The sequence below is a fragment of the Lithobates pipiens genome, unplaced genomic scaffold (assembly GCF_037356315.1).
Source record: "Lithobates pipiens isolate NorthernLeopardFrog02 unplaced genomic scaffold, aLitPip1_a1.2 Scaffold_18, whole genome shotgun sequence".
Classification (NCBI taxonomy): domain Eukaryota; kingdom Metazoa; phylum Chordata; class Amphibia; order Anura; family Ranidae; genus Lithobates; species Lithobates pipiens.
Genome location: NW_027507758.1, coordinates 149,486,933 through 149,507,053, shown reverse-complemented (window position 1 = coordinate 149,507,053; position 20,121 = coordinate 149,486,933). Strand labels below are relative to the sequence as shown.

Genomic DNA, 20,121 nt, shown 5'->3' with positions numbered 1-20,121 from the left:
AGTTCCTTTGCTTTTTTATCAAAAGCTGACCACACTAGGCGCAGGAGCGCATTGTCACCAGGTCTCTAGCTATGCTGGAAACTCCGTCTTCTCTCCTCCAATAATCAGACCAGTGTGCTGCCGTTTCTCTTCCCCTACCTCGTTGAGCTCCTTATGCAGCTGGGAACAGAGAATATGTGATTCTTTATAAAAAATAAAAACAAATTAGGGCAAATAAAGTGGGGTATTTCTAAAGTTTTTTTTTTATATCCATACACATTTTGATTTTAAACTGAATGGGTTGTTTTACAAGGTGAGGGTTTACATATATTTTAAAGCTGAATACTTGCTGGGCAGACTACTCTACTTTGACAGGTTTCTTTTCTTCAATTTGTACACATCAGCTCCATGTAGATTCTCCTCTTCCAGACAGATCTGGTCTTCGTTCACTTGACATGCTGTCGGAAAATTGCTGCAGGCTCCTCCACTGCTCCGAACAGAATTCTCGGGGAAAAAGCAATACTTGTAGAATGTCTGGTCTGGATTTATTTATTTATTTATTTTTAATTGGACCCCTAGCCTCTAATGATAGTTAACTTCTTTTTTATTGAGATTAATAAAGTAACTGTACCACGTCCTATAGATCAGAAAATCTAAAGCTGGCAAGACAATGAGGCAATCAGGACTTTCATGGTACAACTAAACTCACAACACTTAATTATTCTTAAAATCGTAGTATTTATTACACCATTTGTGTTAAAACATAATTTCGCATATTTGTTAGTAACAATCGACAAAACACATGAAATATGAAAACAACTTTATTCCCCTTTAAATACTGGATATTGAAGTAAAGTATCCTCTTAACCAGTGACGACCCATCCATAAGGGGCGCAGGGACGCCGCCCCCCCTAATCTACATGCAGGCCATCGGATGCATGGATATAAATGTTTTTGTTCTTTTTGAAGAACATGATTAGAGCCCGAGGCTTGAATTGGCTTAAGACCCGACTGGGCGAGAGGAGAAGCAACTGTATTGGAAGAGCAGATGCATGGTGAAGCCACCGTGAAGCCAGCGAGGAGGAGGAGATGCAGGGTAACGCTGCAGAGGAGACACAGGGAGGAGCCAAAGCTGCCCACGTCCTAGATGGGGTAAGTACAGGGCTAATGGGGGACGAGCAAGCGAGACAGAGGTTGGGGGATTTGACTGATCGACTGAACGGGGGGGGGGATTGACTGGTTTGACACCCCCCCCTCAGAAAATGGAGCACCAGCCGCCACTGCTTCCAACCATAGGAAATGTTAGCGCGCATGCATGCTCATATATATAAAAATAATGTTTGTTACCATTTTCTGTGTACTATTACGATGTTTATTTTTCTGCAGATTACAATCCCCTCTATTAAATCTCCTGAAGAAGCATATTTCCTGTGAAAAACATGTCCAGTGAACAACTGGATTCCTACTAACATAGATTCTCTATGGTTGGGAGGACACTTTACTACAATATCCAGTATTTAAAGGGGAATACAGCTGTTTTAATATTTCATGTGCTTTGTCAATTTTTACTGAAAAATATGTGAAATCATGTTTTAACATAAATGGTGTAATAAATACTATGATTTTAACAATTTAGTGACGTGAGCTTGGTTGTACCATGAAAGTCTTGAGTGCCTCATTATCTTTCCAAATTCCGATTTCTTGTTGTCAAAGTTGGTGGCTATTGCTGAGGAAAAAATGTATCTATAGACCATTTTAAAAATGGAGAATGCACCTGCATATGCTCCTAGCTCCGACAGGTCATCATAGGTCAACAGCCGCAGATCTCCCATTAACGATTAGGCCCCTTTCACACGGGCTTTCCGATATGGTCCGCCTGTCAGTTTTTTAGGCGGACCTGATCAAATGCACCATTCAGCCCTATGGAGCGGCGCATGTCATCAGTGACATGTCACCTGACACCCGCTGATGTCCGATCTGATCCTGCCTGTGAACACCAGATGGATAGAGACCCTATTTTAGATCCATTCCATGGCAAATTGGACGAAAAACAGAGAGGCGGTCCGTTTTCATCCGATCACCCATAGAGGAAAGCAGGGCTCTGACAGACCCATCTCAGCACAGTGAGCGGAGACGGACTTGTCAACTGCCTGTTCAGTGAGGATCAATGGATCGATTCCCCGCTGAGCAAAGCGGAGACCGCCGAGCAGATCGCCTGTGTGAGAGCCCTTAGGAAGTTTCCTGATGATGTGATCACCATGAGATTCACTTAGGTGATCGTATAAGGCTTTGTTTACAAAAAAAAATCTAAAAATAACCGCTGTATTTAAAAATAACTTTTTTTTATATATTAACGTAAAATAATTTTCTCTACATTCAGCTCTGCTTTAGATCATCGCTAACTTCTTGCCAGCGGCGATATGCCCAGCTAGTGGTGATCTAAAGCAGAGCCGTGTCCTTCAATGAGCAAAGGAAAAATACAATTTGCAATTTTTATTTTCAATTTTTGACATTTGTTAAACCAGTGTACCAAATAAAAACTTTATATGTCTTAAATGGAAAAATTCATTAGGTAGGCAAATTCATATAATCAAGTTAGCTGATACATAGTAACACTGTTTGATTTGACCTTGGCATCTAGGTTACAATGACTTGTCTAAGTGTTAGGGAGCTAAAAAGTAGAATTGTGAGTGATATGACAGAAGATACGTATCTATTTCATTGGTGATTTATGAGCAAGGAGTCCTATATCCATCACATTTTAGTCGTTTTCTGCACAGAGGCATCGACCATCAACTTAAGCACATGATCCATTGACTTGGGTACAGTCAGCCTGCCCATAGATGGTTCAAATCTTGATTATTGCCAGCGACTATAGACCTGTGTACAACCAGCATGTTGGATTTTTACATGCGATTATTGCTAGAGTCGCTAGCAATAATCACTCTGTTCTGCCAGCAGACAGCTCCCCGTGCCCCCCAGCGGGAGAACACAATAGCTCTGTGGGACTGACAGTGACTGTGTTGATGGGAGAATCAAGTAACTTTTTCTTGCAGCCCTATGCAATTACTGCATCATCTATGGCCTACCTTATTCAATGTGCTGCACATAGTTTAGTTATGTTCTAGGCTGCCCTCTTGACACTTTACAAGAGGATGTTTTTGCATCTCCCATTTCATCCATCTCAAAGTACCTTCATTTCAAAACCACTCCACCAAATGTAAAAGCCTTTGAGCGCGATAGGTACATTTAATAGGACTTTGCACATTCACATCGATAAGCCATAATCATATGATCATTGACATGTTAAGTGAATAAAACTGATTATGTCATTTTAGCCTAGGTTCACAATGCAGCTATTTGGCATGCGATTTGACATGTCAAATTGCATGCCAAATAGGCAGCAATCGCCGATAATGGCACCGTCCGAAACGGTGCGACATCGCATTCGAGGCACTGGACCGATTCCCAAATGTAGCTTCTGTGCCACTTTTGGTGACTTCGGGGTGCGATTTCCATAGACATCTGTGCAGTAACCTGCACAGATGTCTCTGAAATCGCCCCCGAAGTTGGGACTGACATACGGGAATGAAATTGTAAGAGTCCAGGTGAACTCGCACAATTTCATTCCCGCTGCCAGTGTGAACCTGGGCACAATGGCATCTGAAAGTCAGTGGGATATATCAGACAGCAAGTAAACCTTTTGTGCCTGAAGTTGATGCGTTGAAAGCAGGAAAAAAAACAATAGTTTGAGGAACACAATAATGCGTTTGAGATGTTGACTTGGCCTCCAACTTCTCCAGATCTTAATCCAATCCAGCGTCCATGGGATGTGCTGGAAAAATAAGTTTGATTCATGGAGGCCCCACCTCATAACTTACAGGAACTAAAGGATCTGCAACTCATGGTTTTGTGCCAGATACCACAGAAAACCTTTAGTGATCTAGTGGCATATGTGACGGGAGACACTTTGGGCGGGGGGGGGGGGGGGGGAAGAGTCCCATGGAACCCAGAATCCCCTGGAGAGATTGGGAAACCATTGTTTCAGCTCCCCATGCACATCCTAAGTCAAATTCACCCTGTGGTCTAGTGGCATCCTTGGCTCGATGGGTCAGGGCTGGTTTGGTGGCAAGTGTGGCTGTTCTGGCAGCATAACCAGGACCTACTCAATAATATAGTATGTGGGCGGTCAGAAAGTGCACATGCACCAGGAAGATGCACCTTCAGTAAATGTTTGGTGAAAGTCTCATTCACTGCTTTATGACTACTGTATACACCTATGTGTTATTATGGAGTATTTTTCTTTTCCACACATATAACCTTAATGCAACTACTATGACAAACGGTAGTGTATAGTATAGCTTCATACTAAATATTCACACAACTGAATCAACTGAAGTCTCACACCTTTTTATTTCTTTATATTCCTGTATCCATATCTCTGAAAGTCTGAGACTGACCCCCTGCTTAGAAAAGGTTTTCAGTGAAAGTATTGCTTCCTTTTTATCTCTTCAGTGCTCTGTACTGGCATAGCTGAGTAACAGCCAAATGCCTCATCACAAGTGTCCTCACATTGAGTTGCAGACACCAGTTATATTACTGGGTGCTGATTACTGAGAGCTCCGGGTCGAACTCTGATGACTAGACAGTCATATTTAGAAATGCTACACAACTTCTTTAACAGGAAAACGAAGGCAAGACTATACAAATAGAAGCAGTGCCGTGTCTATCTGACTCAGTAGCTGTGTAACTGGCTTTAAAGAGGTCCTAAAGGCTGAAGGTTTTTTTACCGGCATGCATTCTATGCATGCTGGTAAAAATACCTGTGTGCAGCGCCTCCGCCCCCCCCCCCCCCCAGCTCCCATAATACTTACCTGAGCCTGATCTCAATCCAGCAATGTGCACAAGAGCAGCTGCTCTCTGCCTCCTCATTGGCTCAGACATGGCAGCAGAGGCCATTGGCTGCAAATCACAGCCATTGAGGAGCGAAGGAGGCGAGGCTGATCCCCGTTCTGTGTATTCATGGGCACACAGAGCGGGGCTTGGGCGTGAGCAAGCACGAGTGCCCTCATAGTAAGCAGCTTGCTATGGGGCACTCAGCAGGGGGGCAGAGCCCAGAATGCCAGCTGGGGACCTGGAAAAAGGAACACTGGGGATGCCCTGTGCAAAACCATTGCACAGAGCAGGTAAGTATAACAGGTTTTTTTTTTTTTTAATCCTTTAGCGTCACTTTCAGACCAGCCCTGTATCCTTATACCATGCCCAAACACACACCCAAGAAATATACTTAGGTTAATGTTCTTTTTTCTTGCTCTTATAAAACCTTGTAGTTCAAGCGGTTGCTATCTGGGCTTACCTGCTGGGCTTGATACCGCTGTTGAGCTTGTGACAGGTACTGACCCTGTGGCTGCGAATAATGAGGCTGCGACTGTTGGCTGTAATATGGCTGTTGGCCTTGTTGGCAGTAGCCTTGCTGACCATACTGAGGTGGCATCTGTAAGAGACAAGCAAAGTATAGAGGAGTCAGTGGGGTGGGCTGAATCCATTATCATGTCTTGAAGATGTTTTCAACCACAATATCCAACTATAGGTTACTAGAGATATCAGCCACGTTGGAGTTTTTTCATCTAGTGTTGTAAGTGTCTGATTGCTGCTACATGCACAAAGTGCTGTGGAAAGCAATAGTTTAACCTGCAATTCTAAAGGTCTGGGGATTAACAGAGTTAGGCATCATGCACATAGGACGTTATAAAAATGGCAGTGGTTCTAGACCGAAGATGTTCCTGCCAAAAAACACTGATAAAAGCCTATGTGTGCATGGGCACAAAGCATAACATGCTGGGGAGTTTGGGGCTCCAGAATAAAATGCCTGGAGCCAAAATAGCAGCTGTAAAAACGTCCAGTGTGCATGAAGCCTTATAGTAAAAAGAAAAAAAATGTTTTATTATATTATTTTTTACTAGACACAGGTTCCTATCTTGCACCTTCAAACTCAATTTCATCTGGACTAATGCAACATGGATACCCTTGTGGAAGGAGATCACATACCATGACTCCCAATAACGCTTTCACCAAAACATTTCTACTTCCCACAAATCACCCTACCTGATAACTTCATTGACACATCTACAGACTATGCCTGTACTCAGAATAACCGCTGAGCTGACCCATTATTGATAAATGCACCACCAGCAACTCACTAGGCATTGGCCATACACATATTTACACATCTAAAGCCAGAACTTTTTATTTTGGTAGAGTAGAAAGGGATTAGAAGACCTCTCTGGTTTTTATTGCTGTCTGTGTCACAGTATGGGAGATCCACCTTCTATATTTGTCTTGAGCTCCATGCACACTGGGCTTCAAAAAAAAAGAAAAAAAAAGAAAAAAGGAATTTCCCTTGGAAGAAAGAACACGCTCAGAGTATTTTGTTTAACACATTTTAGACTAGTTTAGGAGAGTTTAGAGTTTTTTTTTTTTTTCTGACAGAAAGCTCCCACCAGAAATGCAAACCAGAACCAGTTTTTTCCCCGTCTCTAAACGCTGAGCCTAAAATATGCCTCTAATCGTCCTAATGTTCATAGACAGGTACGATAACATTGAGCTGCTTCTACTGGCAAAAAACAAAAAACTGTAGAAACTGTGATTTTTAAGCCAGTATGCATGGACCCTTCGTGGTCAATGAGAATGAATGTGGGAGAAAATCCCAAGCTTTGAGTTTGCATCACAGGAGCAATAGAGAAGAAATCTTCCAATGGGGACAAATCTATACGTGGATATTTTCCTCACTTCAAGGGGATTTTTTCTCTCACTTTGCAGGGATTTTATCTCTCACTTTCTATTATTGGATATGTCCCTTAATGGGAGACATATAGTATAAAAAACAGGGGCAGGCGTCAAAACCCTCCCTGCTCTAAAAAAGTAGTGGCAGGGATAAAATCAGACTTCATATGGTTTGTGATCAATAAAAATAAATGACATAAATACATTTAAATTTTAGAAACTAAAGCTGCCTCTTTGTTATCCGACTTTTCCCCGTTTCTTAAAATTCCAAAAAGCATATATAATTGGGTCGATGTCATGTGGGCGAATGGATTCACAGCGGATAGACAAGCACTGAATCTGAACACTCGAGTCATGTTGTATTCAAGCTTTTAACCAATTAGTACAAAGGAAAATTTCCTCAAAGGAATCATTGAACAGAAGTGGAATGTTAAAAAGTTATGTCCCAAAAATATTCTTTGTAATGCAAGAAACTCCATAAATATGTAACATTGCTTGTGAAGCAAGAAAGCATTGATTCTCTCTAGGATATAGCCTCGGATGAATAGCTGTGCTCTCAATATCACACGGGACAGCCCAAAGCCATAAAGCACTAAAATTTAATTAACACAACATGTTTCTATGCAGTCATGCAAACTATGAAGGACTAATGCGAGTACAAATGAAACATAAATTAATAAGAAAATTAATTAAACAAGTTGAATTACAGCAAAATTGTTTAAAACAAATGTTATATATACAATCAATGATTATTTTCTTGCTGCTGTACCCTTTATGTAAACCTTTACTAAGGTATAGGCAATGCTATGGATGACTTCATTTCATGTGAAACTTTTAAACAGTACAAAGAAAAGTCTTCTTTTGTATCAATTCCCAAATATAGGTCATTCCTCTTATGCCGCGCACACACGAGCGGACTTCTCGTCGGACTGAACTCCGAAGGACTTTGACGGAGTTCCACTGAAACGTACTTGCCTACACATGATCACACCAAAGTCCGATCGTTTAGAATGTGATGACGTACGACGGGACTAGAAAAAGGAGGTTCAATAGACAGTAGCCGCCCTTGCGTCGCTTTTGGTCCGTCGGAACAGCATACAGACGAGCGGTTTTCTCAATAGGAACTGGTTCCGGCGGAAAGATTTGAAACGTTCTATTTCTAGGTCCGTCAAAATTTTAGAAAGAAAAAGTCAGATGAAGCCCAAACACGATTGGAATGTCCAACAGATTGACTAAGTCGGACCTTTTCTGCCGGAAAACCCGGTCGTGTACAGGGCATTACAAAATCAAATGCTTAAAGTGGAATTTCATTATTTTTTTTTTTTTTTTGAGGAGGAGGATATAACATGTACCACGTTTTTATTGTCGTCTGTTCCAGCTGGTGAAGTCCATCCTCACTTCCTATCTGTTCATCTTTGCCAGCAAACTGCCACATACTGGAAAACTGCACAATCACATGTAGCACCCTCTACCAATAGCTAGGTGCTAGTATAGGATTTTTACTAGCGAGACTGTCAGCACAGGTAAATTTATGCAGGCCTATGCTTTGAGCTAGGCCTGTTTTGATCTGGGGGCAGGGAGTGGTTAGTGTAGCAGTGGGTGTGACAACCTGTGATCTAGTTCTGATGCGCTTCCCCTGCTTCCAGGGAGAATGTTCTGGAAGAGGTGCAGGGCCTAGAACTGGAGTGGCAAGAAGCTCATGTGGGAGACAAAACAAGGTCTGGATGATAGTTATACAAAAGTCAAGGTCTTTATTGACTGAGCGTTATAGAACTAAGCCAGCAGTAAAAGTTACTTTATCAGAACAATACATACAGGCCTACCTACAGGCAGACATGGTTTGGGTTTATAGAATGATCAAGGAAGTGGTCACAGGCATGCTCACCATTATGTGGACAGGTAGGCTACAGATGCTATATATACTGTAAAGTGAAAATGTACTTTTGCCCGCACTAAATTCGTTTTATAGAAGGGAACCAAAAAGCAACCAGTAATTTCCCTTTGCCATGCTCTTTTGCCAATCCAATCTGCTACCAGATCCCCAGTTTGTAAGTGCCAGCTTTGATTTTCCCAAGAATTCACAACATACAGTGTCACTCACACTTTTCCCAGATGACTATGCTAAAGCCTTCCAATTAGATGCTTAGGCGTTCACCAGTGAATTGTGGGGAGGCCAGGGGGAAATTCTTTGTTCCCCATACCTGTAAGCGACGTATATTTCCTGGGTAGCCTGGCAGTTTAACACAGGCATAGTAAGTACAGCATATTCACAGTTACATGTTCAAATTCAATTGTTATATTAAAGTCTGTATATACTGTATAGATTAGGAGATTGATCCGTTCTACAAAGGTTTCATACATACGTATTGGTATCACCACCTTTTTTTCTAAAGAGGACTGCCTGATAACAAACAACTATCCATTTCAAGATCTGCATAAAAAAAAAAGCTTAGAATTACATGTGTATATCAATTAATAAATTCTCAGTTATTAAGTCACTGTTGCCATCTGTATTCCTTCTTTGGTCATCACAAGATGACCGCCTTTGTTACCTTCAAGTAATTGTTGTGTAATAAGCACCTGAGGAGCCAAACCAGGTGTAGGCAACCATGGCTCTCATAATTTATTACATTTATTTGGACAACCTCTATGTTAGAAAATGAGTTTCTCTCTAGAGTAGTATTTAAATTATGCAATTCTTCAAAGGGGATAAGAGATGTCCATTGCTTGAAATTGGTGTTATAGGTTCTAGAGTGATTGTTATTCAACACATTTTATTAACAGCATTTACAATTCGCTTCCATTAGCTATTGTATATAGTTTAGGGCACTTTCATAACATATGTACTAAGTCAGCTGGTGCACCCAGACATCCAGGAGCAGTTGGGGGTACCCCTTCAATGCCATTGGAATAGTTTTAGTTGGGTTTGGTATACCCCATGAGTTATGAACAAATGTGTTAGCCTCTGAATTGTTGACAAAAATACTGTAGGTATTATTTCTAAGGCCCTTGCCCATTTTTAGTTATATTATTAATTTATACATTTAATTTGCAGTTGCTGTTTGGAAATCAATCTAAACCCACTCAGAAGTGAATGTGTATTTTAGTTGCCTTGAACCCTTTTCGATACAGCCCATAACATACACGTGTTTGAAAGGGCACAGTTATCTACCCACAAAATCTTGCTTCCGAGGTTAAGTCTAGAGTAAACATTTCAACATTCAGACATTTATGAATCCTAATAACTTTCATATTTATGCAGGAACTTCAGTATGTGTGTGTTTTCCCATAGATTATTAGGTTTTAATGAATGTCTGTTGCCATTAAAGCCACAGACATTTTATTTATGCAAGAACACCCATATGCTTGAGAAACATACTATTCACTGCCTAATGCCCATATGTTTGGTTTTGATATATCATATTTCAGTAGCAACTCTGCGGTATTATTTTAGGCAGTTAGGATAACACTTAAACCAGTGTTAAATAGACTGTAATACTTTGACAGAACATTAAACATATTTTCAATAATGCCTGAATAAGTTTATTTTTTTGTGCCTTTTTTTTAGCTCCGTGAGTAAAAAATTGTATTTATTAGAACAAACAAAATATGGAGCAACAAGCATTTGGCTCTCTCAGGTCAAAAACTACTTCTAGTAAGCAACACAATAAAACACAGATATGTGCTTATTAAACTATATTAGTTTCTAGTAGATCTAAAGCCAACTTTTTTTTTTATAGTTGGGGAGAAAAACCTTCACTTCCTGTCCATTAGAGATAACAAGTATGAAGAGAAAATATCTCCTAAAACAGGAAATCTTTTCATACAGTTTTCACTGGAAGATTTCCCATCTTTCTGTTCTGTGTTTTAGAGGTATGCGTTGTGGTTCGTTGTTTACTGTGTGGATGTTAGGGGCCCATTAAGATAAACTGGAGTTCCCCTTAAACACATACACTTTATAGTTTTAAAAACTGTTCAGGATTATAATGAAAAAAATAAATTTTTAATACACACACACATTTTATTTATATATATATATATATATATATACACACACACATACACACTGTATATACACACACACTTTATAATATATATTTTATAAAGTGTGTGTATATACAGTGTATATATATATATATATATATATATATATATATATATATATATATATATATATATATATATATATATATACACACACACACACATATATATAATTTATTACACACACACACACATACATATACACACACAAATATATATTCCCAATTTAAATGCTACCAATTATCCAGGATTAAATGAATACATCAGTTTAAAGTCCTTCCTGTGACCTGCACCAATTACGTGTCGGCCACATGAAAGGGTCTTGCTGGTCCCCTGCCATCTCTCTCCATATGCACATCTATAATGGTACTGCCGTCCTGGTGTGCTGCTTTCCCTTCCCCCCCTTTTTTTCCCCCACTTCCAAATTGTGTCCCCTGTGCCATTTTCCGGCTTGGCTGATCATTGCGGTTCCTGGCTTAACCTCCTTGCGTGCACCCTTGGCTTTCCATTGGTTCATGACCTCGTCCATCTCCCTCCAATCACGCCTCCTTCCCTTGGCCTGATCTGTCTGTCACACGTTGTGACTTATGGGTATTGTAGGCAGCTGGGTTTCCTGGACACGGGTAATGCGCAGTGGACTTTTGTCTGCGCTCGCTCAGTGACGTCAGATGCCGGCCAGTCCATTAAATTTCTGGCTGGACATTAGGGGCAACTGTATTCTGTTGGTTCTGCTGGGCAGGTAAAAATACTTTGCTTTGGGCCATCTACTTCATATTGGTTTCATTGCTGTAAATTACTTTTTGAGCACTCTCAAAAGACTGTCCTAATGCTCTAATATGCATGATTGCACCATAGTTAAAGTTAGTACAGTGTGTATATGTACAGACATATATATTTTTAACTATGTGCCACTTTTTTGATAATGTTTCATGTTGTAGTCAAATACAGTGGTCCATTTAAAATTCCCTTATGGACTACCTACTATACTCACTATGTGAAATAAATTTGTAAACACCACAAATTTCCTTTTTTCCTAAATGGGGGAGCCATATTAGTAACAGAGCCCTTTCCACCTTTTGGTTCCGGACTCATAGAGGTATGTGTTGTGCATTTACTGGAAGTCATGACAATTGTCTTTTCATGTTCATTTATGTTTTCATATTATCCTATTTCTTTTTATGCTAGAACTGAATTACTAGTGTGGTGGTCTCACATTAAACCCAGAGGAAGCCATCGCTGCTGAAACATGTTGGGAATCAATATACTCCTCCGTGACCACTTTTTCCTTCCCTTTTGGGCTGTCAGCAACCCATTGTATTGTATATGCTCTGCTATTGATTTTAACAAATATCTTTATATTTCCTTTGTTGTTTGTTCTATGCTTATTGTATTAATAAAAAGAAGTTATATTTTAGTACACTTTGATTCAGTTGTTGATAGCACTGTTATAATCCCATTCTCTCTCGCTCTCTCTAAAATTATTTTATATATATATATATATATATATATATATATATATATATATATATATATATATATATATATATATATATATATATATATATATATATATATATATATATATATATATATATATATATATATTATATACACGTATATAAAACTTCCTACACACATAGACATACAGTATCTCATAAAAGTGAGTACACCCCTCACATTTTTGTAAATATTTTATACCTTTTCATGTGAAAACACTGAAGAAATTACACTTTGCTACAATGTAAAGTAGTGAGTGTACAGCGTGTATAACTGTGTCAATTTGCTGTCCCCTCAAAAACAACAACACACAGCTATTAATGTCTAAACCACTGGCAACAAGAGTGAGTACACTCCTAAGTGAAAATGTCCAAATTCAGCCCAATTAGCCATTTTCCATCCCTCATGTGACTTATTAGTGTTCCAAGGTCTCAGATGTGAATGGGGAGGAAGTGTGTTAAATTTGGTGTTCTCACTCGAACTCTCTCATGCTGGTCACTGGAAGTTCAACATAGCACTTCATGGCAAAGACCACTCAGCAGTTTAACAGGACAGGTTCCACTCAGAACAGGCCTCACCATAGCCAACCAAAGCAGTTGAGTGCACATGCTCAGCGTCATATGCAGAGGTTGTCATAGAGAAATAGATGTACGAGCACTGCCAGCATTGCTGCAGAGGTTGAAAAGAGTGTGGGGGGGGGGGGGGGCGGTCAGCTTGTCTGTGCTCAGACCATATGCCGCACACTGCATCAAATTGGTCTGCTTGGCTGCCATCCCAGAAGGTAGTTTCTTCTAAAGATGATGCACAAGAAAGTCCACAGTTTGCTGAAGACAAGCAGACTAAAGAGATGGACAAAGCCCCATACACACTATCAGATTTTCTGCTGAGTCTTTCCTTCAGGTTTCCCAAAACCATGTAGTAGAAGGGCCTGCCTAATTGCATTCAAATTGAAACTCCTAAGGTTTGACTTCATATTATATGGTTTTGGTAAATCTGAAGGAAAAACTCAGCAGAAAATCTGATAGTGTGTATGGGGCTTTACTGGAACCTTGTCCTGTGGTCTGATGAGATCAAGATAAACTTATTTGGTTCAGATGGTGTCAAGAGTGTGTGGCAGCAACCAGGTGAACAGTACCAAGACAAGTGTGTCTTGCCTACAGTCAAGCATGGCGGTGGGAGTGTCATGGTCTGGGGCTGCATGAGTGCTGCCGGCACTGGAGAGCTACAGTTCATTGAGGAAACCATGAATGTCAACATGTACTGTGACATAATAAAGCAGAGTATGATCTGCTCTCTTCGGAGACTGGGCCACAGGGCAGTATTCCAACAGAACGACCCCAAACACATCTCCAAGATGACCATTGCCTTGCTAAAGAAGCTGAGGGTAAAGATGATTGACTGACCAGGTGTGTCTCCAGACCTAAACCTTACTGAGCATCTGTGGGACCTTAAATAGAAGGTCGAGGACCGTAAGGTCTCTAACGTTCACTAGCTCCATGATGTCATGGAGGAGTGGACGAGGACTCCAGTGGCCACCTGCAAACCTCCGGTGAACCCCATGCCCAAGAGGGTTAAGGCAGTGCTGGAAAATAATGTTGGCCGCACAAAATATTGACACTTTGGGCCCACTTTGGACATTTTCACTTAGGGTTGTACTCACATTTGATGTAAGCGTTTTAGACATTAATGGCTGTGTGTTAAGTTATTTTAAGGGGGCGGCAATTTTACACTGTTATACAGGCTGTACACTCACTACATTACATTGTAGCAAAGTGTAACTTCTTCAGTGTGGTCACATGAAAATATGTAATAAAATATTTACAAAAATGTGAGGGGTGTACTCACTTTTGAGAGATACTCTATACACACAGTAAGTCTGTAGGGTTCAATATTGAGTTGCAGCTATAATAGCTTCAACTCTTCTGGGAAGGCTGTCCGCAAGGTTTAGGAGTGTGTCTATGGGAATAATTGACCATTCTTCCAAAAGTGCATTTGTGAGGTCAGGCACTGATGTGAGTGAGAAAACCTGGCTTGCAGTCTCCACTCCAATTCAACCTACAGGTGTTCTATCATGTTACAACATGACTACGCACTGTGGTCAGGACCAGTCAAGTTCCTCCACCACAGACTTGCTCATCCTTGTTTTTATGGACCTTACTTTGTGCACAGTCATGTTGGAGTAAGAAGGGACCATCCTCAAACTGTTCCCAAAAAGTTGGGAGCATGAAATTGTCCAAAATGTCTTAGTATGCCGATGCCTTAAGATTTTCATTCACTGGAACTAAGGGGCGAAGCCCAACCCCTGAAAAACAACCTCACCAAATGATTTGGACCAGTGCACAAAGCAAGGTCCATAAAGACATGGATGAGAGAGTTTGAGGAGGAGGAACTTGACTGGCCTGCACAGAGTCCTAACCTCCACTTGACAGAACACCTTTGGGATGAATTAGAGCGGAGACTGTGAGCCAGGCCTTCTCGTACACGTCAGTGCCTGACCTCACAAATTTGCTTCTGGAAGAATGGTCAAGCATTCCCATAGACAAACTCCTAAACATAGTGGACAGCCTTCCCAGAAGAGTTGAAGCTGTTATAGCTGCAAAGGGTGGGCCAACTCAATACTGAACCCTACGGACTAAGACTGGGATGCCATTACAGTTCATTTGCGTGCAAAGGCAGGCGTTCCAATACTGTTGGTAATATAGTATATATATATATATATATATATATATATATATATATATATATATATATATATATATATATATATATATATATATATATATACACATATACACACACACACTATATGGTCAAAAGTATTGGGACGCCTGCCTATCTTATAATAAATATAGTATCTTTGGTTTTCCCATATCGTCAGCATATCACACACTTGCTGTTCAATATTGGTCCAATTGCTCGGATTTGATTTCTTGTTTCTTAACAGCTCTGTTATAGAACAACCCTCTCTCTTGAAGAGGCATTTAATTGAAAACGCGTTGAGATAAGAAACCGGCCCATACTGTATCCTTGTTACCACTATGCCTGTACTCCTTTTTTTTTGGGGGGGGGGGTCCCTGGAATTTATGTTGGTCCCTTTCATCTTCATTACATTATGTTGCTGTGGAGGGTTTCTAAGATGTTTTCTGTGAGAATATACTGTGTATATGGTGTTGACCTTGGTGTCTCGATTTAACCAATGATGTAACTCCTTTTTTATTACAAATTATTTGTCTAACAACAATGCGTGAATAAAGTCTTTTTTCATAATGTTCATGTGCATTTTAAAATTTTTTGAGAGATCACCCGTTAAATTCCCACTAGTATATTTTCGCTCTTTGATTTGATGGCTGATTTTGTACGTTTCTTACCTTGCAGGCAGATTATGACCCTAATCTAAAATATACCACAGACATAAAAAAGCAATTTTAAAGCTGAATGGCCTTTCACGGGAAAGACTATATCCGATAAGCATGTCTATGTACACAGCAAACAATAGCTTTATTACCTTGGACAAATAATGAGCCAGTGGAGAAAACCCTCAGCAGGGTGAATAATACTGCTCCCTGCCACCAGGTCTAGAGCATAAAGCTACCCACAAATTTCTCAGCAGTTGTCCAAAATTAGGTAAACATCTCATAACTTGTTTTGAGAATATGGGAGCTGCTTTGCCAACTTGTTAAACCTAGGTTAAAACTGCACACCTGACAATCTAAATGCAGGACTCACATCCCAGTGCGTCTCCAAACTGGACCAGTCAGTGAAGGCTGAAAAGTCTCATGTGTCAACCTCCGTTCTTGTTCCAAGGGGACTCTGAAGTCTACATGCTTATGAACAAGTAAGCAAGGGCCACCCCCATATTTCTGTGCTCATATCTACCTTATGTATGCTGGCATGGCAAAACAGCAGTGTTAGCAGTTTAAAACCTAACCTCCAATAGGGATGGGTTAGAACTTGCTTTTATTGCTCAATTTCTGTCCCCTTTAAAAGGTCTCACATGGACAGAAAGTAAAGAGATATCCAATAGGGACAGAGACAACCATAAATGTACATTTATTTAGTATATTTAGGTAGAGCTGAAACATTGATCAAGTCTATTACCACCGAAATCTTCCTTTTCATGTGACACCTGCACTCTCAGGAAGTGAAGGGAAAGCACCTCAATGAGGACAAAGACAACAATACAAATCCGACAGCCTTAAGCTGGCCATAGATGGATCCGATTTTTTGTTCAACCAACGGGTTGATTGAATGTATGGATAAGGGAATCCATACCCTAATTGGACCCATTGTATTTGGATTCATTGTATTTTGACAGCGGGGACACTTCACTGCTGTCAGAATACACAAATAAAGCGCTGGGCTTGAAGTATCAAAATGTGCTTGGTGTATCTATATCTCACCATCATATTCACACAGCTCAATCCAATAAGAAATCCACCAACTAAAATAAGCGGAACGTAATATTGTTAACCATCAGTATCTTTACATTGGTCTCTTGTGAAGTGAGGAGTCTAGTATAACCATTTTATTTCTCTTTCAACATGAGATGCTACCTATGGCTACGAAGATTCTTACTGTAGTAGAAGAGAGGAAACCCCAAGGTTTTGGACAGGTAAGCATAAGGAAGGGAAAAGGGAAACACTGTGATATTCTGGTACAAGTAGTTGCTAACATTATAGGCTTTCCAGTCGTTTCAAAAAAGAGGTGGATACAAAGCAAAATTAATAATGGACAAAAAGAAAAAGCCCCAACAAGTATCCGGACACCAATTGTAGGGTTTGCCTGACTAATCCTGACTGCATTGGGTTGTAATACTAGTGAGTTTTGCTCAGTATTAGTGCAAACAAATGCTCTCAAGAGGACAATTCATTGAGATGCATTGTGTAGCCAAGCACACATGGATTGTCCTGCTGTGGTGAGCACAAATCAATGCAGATGGTGCCCAGGCAGCCCCTAAACCTGCCCTAAAGCTAAGCTATGACATCATAAATTATGAAATGGAAAAAAGATATCACAATATTTTAATATCTGCAAGCATGAGCAACACGATTTTAGATTTCTTAAAGAGTGTTTCATCAGTTAAAAAAACTGACTCCTGGATGGTTGTTGATGTTTGAGTACAGGTTCATTAAAGCCGGTGTTGAAAAATAGTTTTCTCTTTACATGGCAACCTTTCTATTCATAAAAGAAAATGGATTTGATCAGTGACTTTGCCAGTCTAGAGCTGTGCAATCATTAAAAAGTTAATGAACATTCCATACAATTATTATGTTTAAGAGTATATATTGTACATGACACGATCTATAGAACGTTTTCCACTTTCAGAGATACTTTCAGGAGTTTTTATGAACAGAACTCCCACCAATCATCTGTTTAAAACAGAGCTACAACCCCAAACTATTTTCTAATGGACAGGTGCCAAAAAAGAAATAAGCATCTCAATTTTTTTTACAAACATATCACCATAAATTACAAAGCCCTGCCTATAAACGTTAGGTTTATCTCATTTTGGTTCCTTATGAATTAGACTTAAAAAATATTAGAAACAAATAAAAGTGGTGAGAGACAATGCCTGACATCACACTGTATGGAGCTGTATGATATATAAAGCACTCCCTAATGTTTGGCAGGATGCCACTAAATACATATTTAGCTCTGTATCAAGCTTAGATGCGATATAAACTGTCAGTGACCGCTCTCTGGACTGCCCCTCCAGTGCCCACTGAAGCACTGGGCTTGGGAGCAGCTGGCTCAGGCTCTCAGTAGCGTTTTGAGCAGCTGAGTAAGCTGCTTATCAGGCATCTAGGTGGATCTCAACATTTTCGGGATCCTTCAAGAGCCTGGAGCTGCTCAGTAACATCAGCCGTCAGCAGGCTTTAGGCCACTGATTGCGGATTCTTGGTCACAGGAGTGTACAACTAAGGTTATTCCTATGACCAAAAAAGTTTTGGCTATATGTCTTTAAGGCTTCGTGCACATGGGTGCCTTCACCTATGTAGCATAAACCTGCTGTGCCTTTCTGATGCCCAGGATGTCCTGGAGCTACAAATAGCCACCCATGTACATGAATAGGTAAAGGTAGCTGTATGTGCCACTATTAGCGTAAAAAAGTGCATGTAATGTAATGCCCCGAACACACACTACCTGCAGCCTGTTTCCACTGCATGAGTAAATGTGTCCATGTGAATAAAGCCTTAGATTAATCCTTATTTTCCTAAATGCCAAGCAATTCCTACAAGCCAAACCTAATTAGTACAATGGTTACAAACAAGCAGCAATGGATAGTAATAGACCATTTAAAATAAATACAGAGCTTGCGAAAGCATTGGCCCCCTTCCTGATTTAGTCTATTAATGGGAATTATGTTTTCCAGTCTTCAGCCAAAATATAATATTAGATCAAGGGCTTCCGAATGAACAAAATTTTATCTTTTTAAACAAATCATTTCATGAATAAACAGTTATAAACTGGCCATGTGTGAAAAATGAACTGCCTAAGAGGCAAAGGGGTTGATTTACTAAAGGCAAATAGACTGCACTTTGCAAGTACCATTGCACTTATATTCCCCAGAGCTTAGTGAATGTGGCGAAGCTCTGTTTATTTCCATTATCCAATGTGCAAGAAAAAAAATGCTGCGTTTTTTTTTTCCCTTGCAAATGATTGGGGCTTTTTTGGTTATTTTTACAAAGTGAAGCTCCACCACATTCACTACAGCAACCCACAGACAAGTCATCTGTTTTTTTATTCAACCAGCAGATATAAAAAAAAAAAAAAAAAAAAAAAAAGGCCTGCAATCAGAATACACTGATCAAAGTAGCAGACTATAGCCTGCAGTGCTGATTGTGGAAGGAAAATCCGCCAGGGTGGTTGTAGAGAAGTCAATCAGTAGATCATCTTATAATCACAGTGTCTGCACATGAATCCAAATTTGGCTGGTCCCTGCTAAATCGGCCAAATTTCAATCCATGTATGGCTAGCTTAAAATGATACTTAAGTCTCTTTTAAAAACAAAAAAAACAAACATGTTATACTTACCTGCTCTGTGCAGTGGTTTCACACAGAGTAGCCCTGATCCTCCTCTTGTTGGATCCCTCACCGGCACTCCTGGCCCATCCCTTCTGCTGAGTGCCCCTAGAACAAGCAACTTGCAATGGGGGCACCCAAGCTGGCTGGCTTCTGAGCTCCAGCTGTGTGTGTCCATTCACACACAGAGCCGCTGCTTGGCACCTAGGCAGAGTCCCCAGAGAGCCAAGGCACTCGTGCACATTGCTGGAAGGAGATAGGACTTAGGTAAATATTGGGGGCCTGCTGCACAGAGGTTTCTTACCTTCATACATAGAATGCATGAAGGTAAAAAAAACCTTGAGCCTTCAGAACCTTTTTAAGCTCTAGGGAAAATGAGTGCAACTGCACTTGAAAGGTTTAGTCTATTAGCCTTTAGTTAATCATTCCCAAAGTGTAAGTCCAATCAAAATGCGTTCAGTTTTAGATGTGACGAAGGGTTAGATCCTTTGTATCAAATTATTATTGCATTCTGTGTCCTTATTGGGAGATTTATTATCACTTCTTGTCCTGGTGACCATTGCCACAGGGGTAAGAAAGCAGGGTTGAAACTAAAATTTTACAATTATAGCCAGAAAAGAAACAGGGAAATACTCTAATATTATTATTATACATGATTTATATAGCACCAACAGTTTGAGCAACGTTTTACAATGTAGAGGGGGGACAGCACAATTACAATACATTTCAATACAGAAGGGACAGGAGGCCCTGCTCATACATTCTAAAGGGAGGGGGTGGTGGTACAAGAGGTAA

At 40.2% G+C, this 20,121-nt stretch overlaps 1 protein-coding gene across 12 annotated transcripts in view; it reads right to left on the bottom strand.

Moving 5' to 3' along the window:
• ARID1B (AT-rich interaction domain 1B) overlaps positions 1-20,121 on the bottom strand; it is a 527,934-nt gene that overhangs the window by 369,642 nt on the left and 138,171 nt on the right. For 11 of the 12 annotated variants that reach the window (XM_077486264.1, XM_077486251.1, XM_077486257.1 and 8 more), the window contains exon 3: positions 5,336-5,473. The exons of the other annotated variant lie outside the window; for it this stretch is intronic. In XM_077486264.1, the coding sequence (XP_077342390.1) occupies positions 5,336-5,473 (138 nt within the window). The remainder of the gene's footprint in view (positions 1-5,335; positions 5,474-20,121) is intronic. 12 annotated transcript variants of the gene reach the window in all.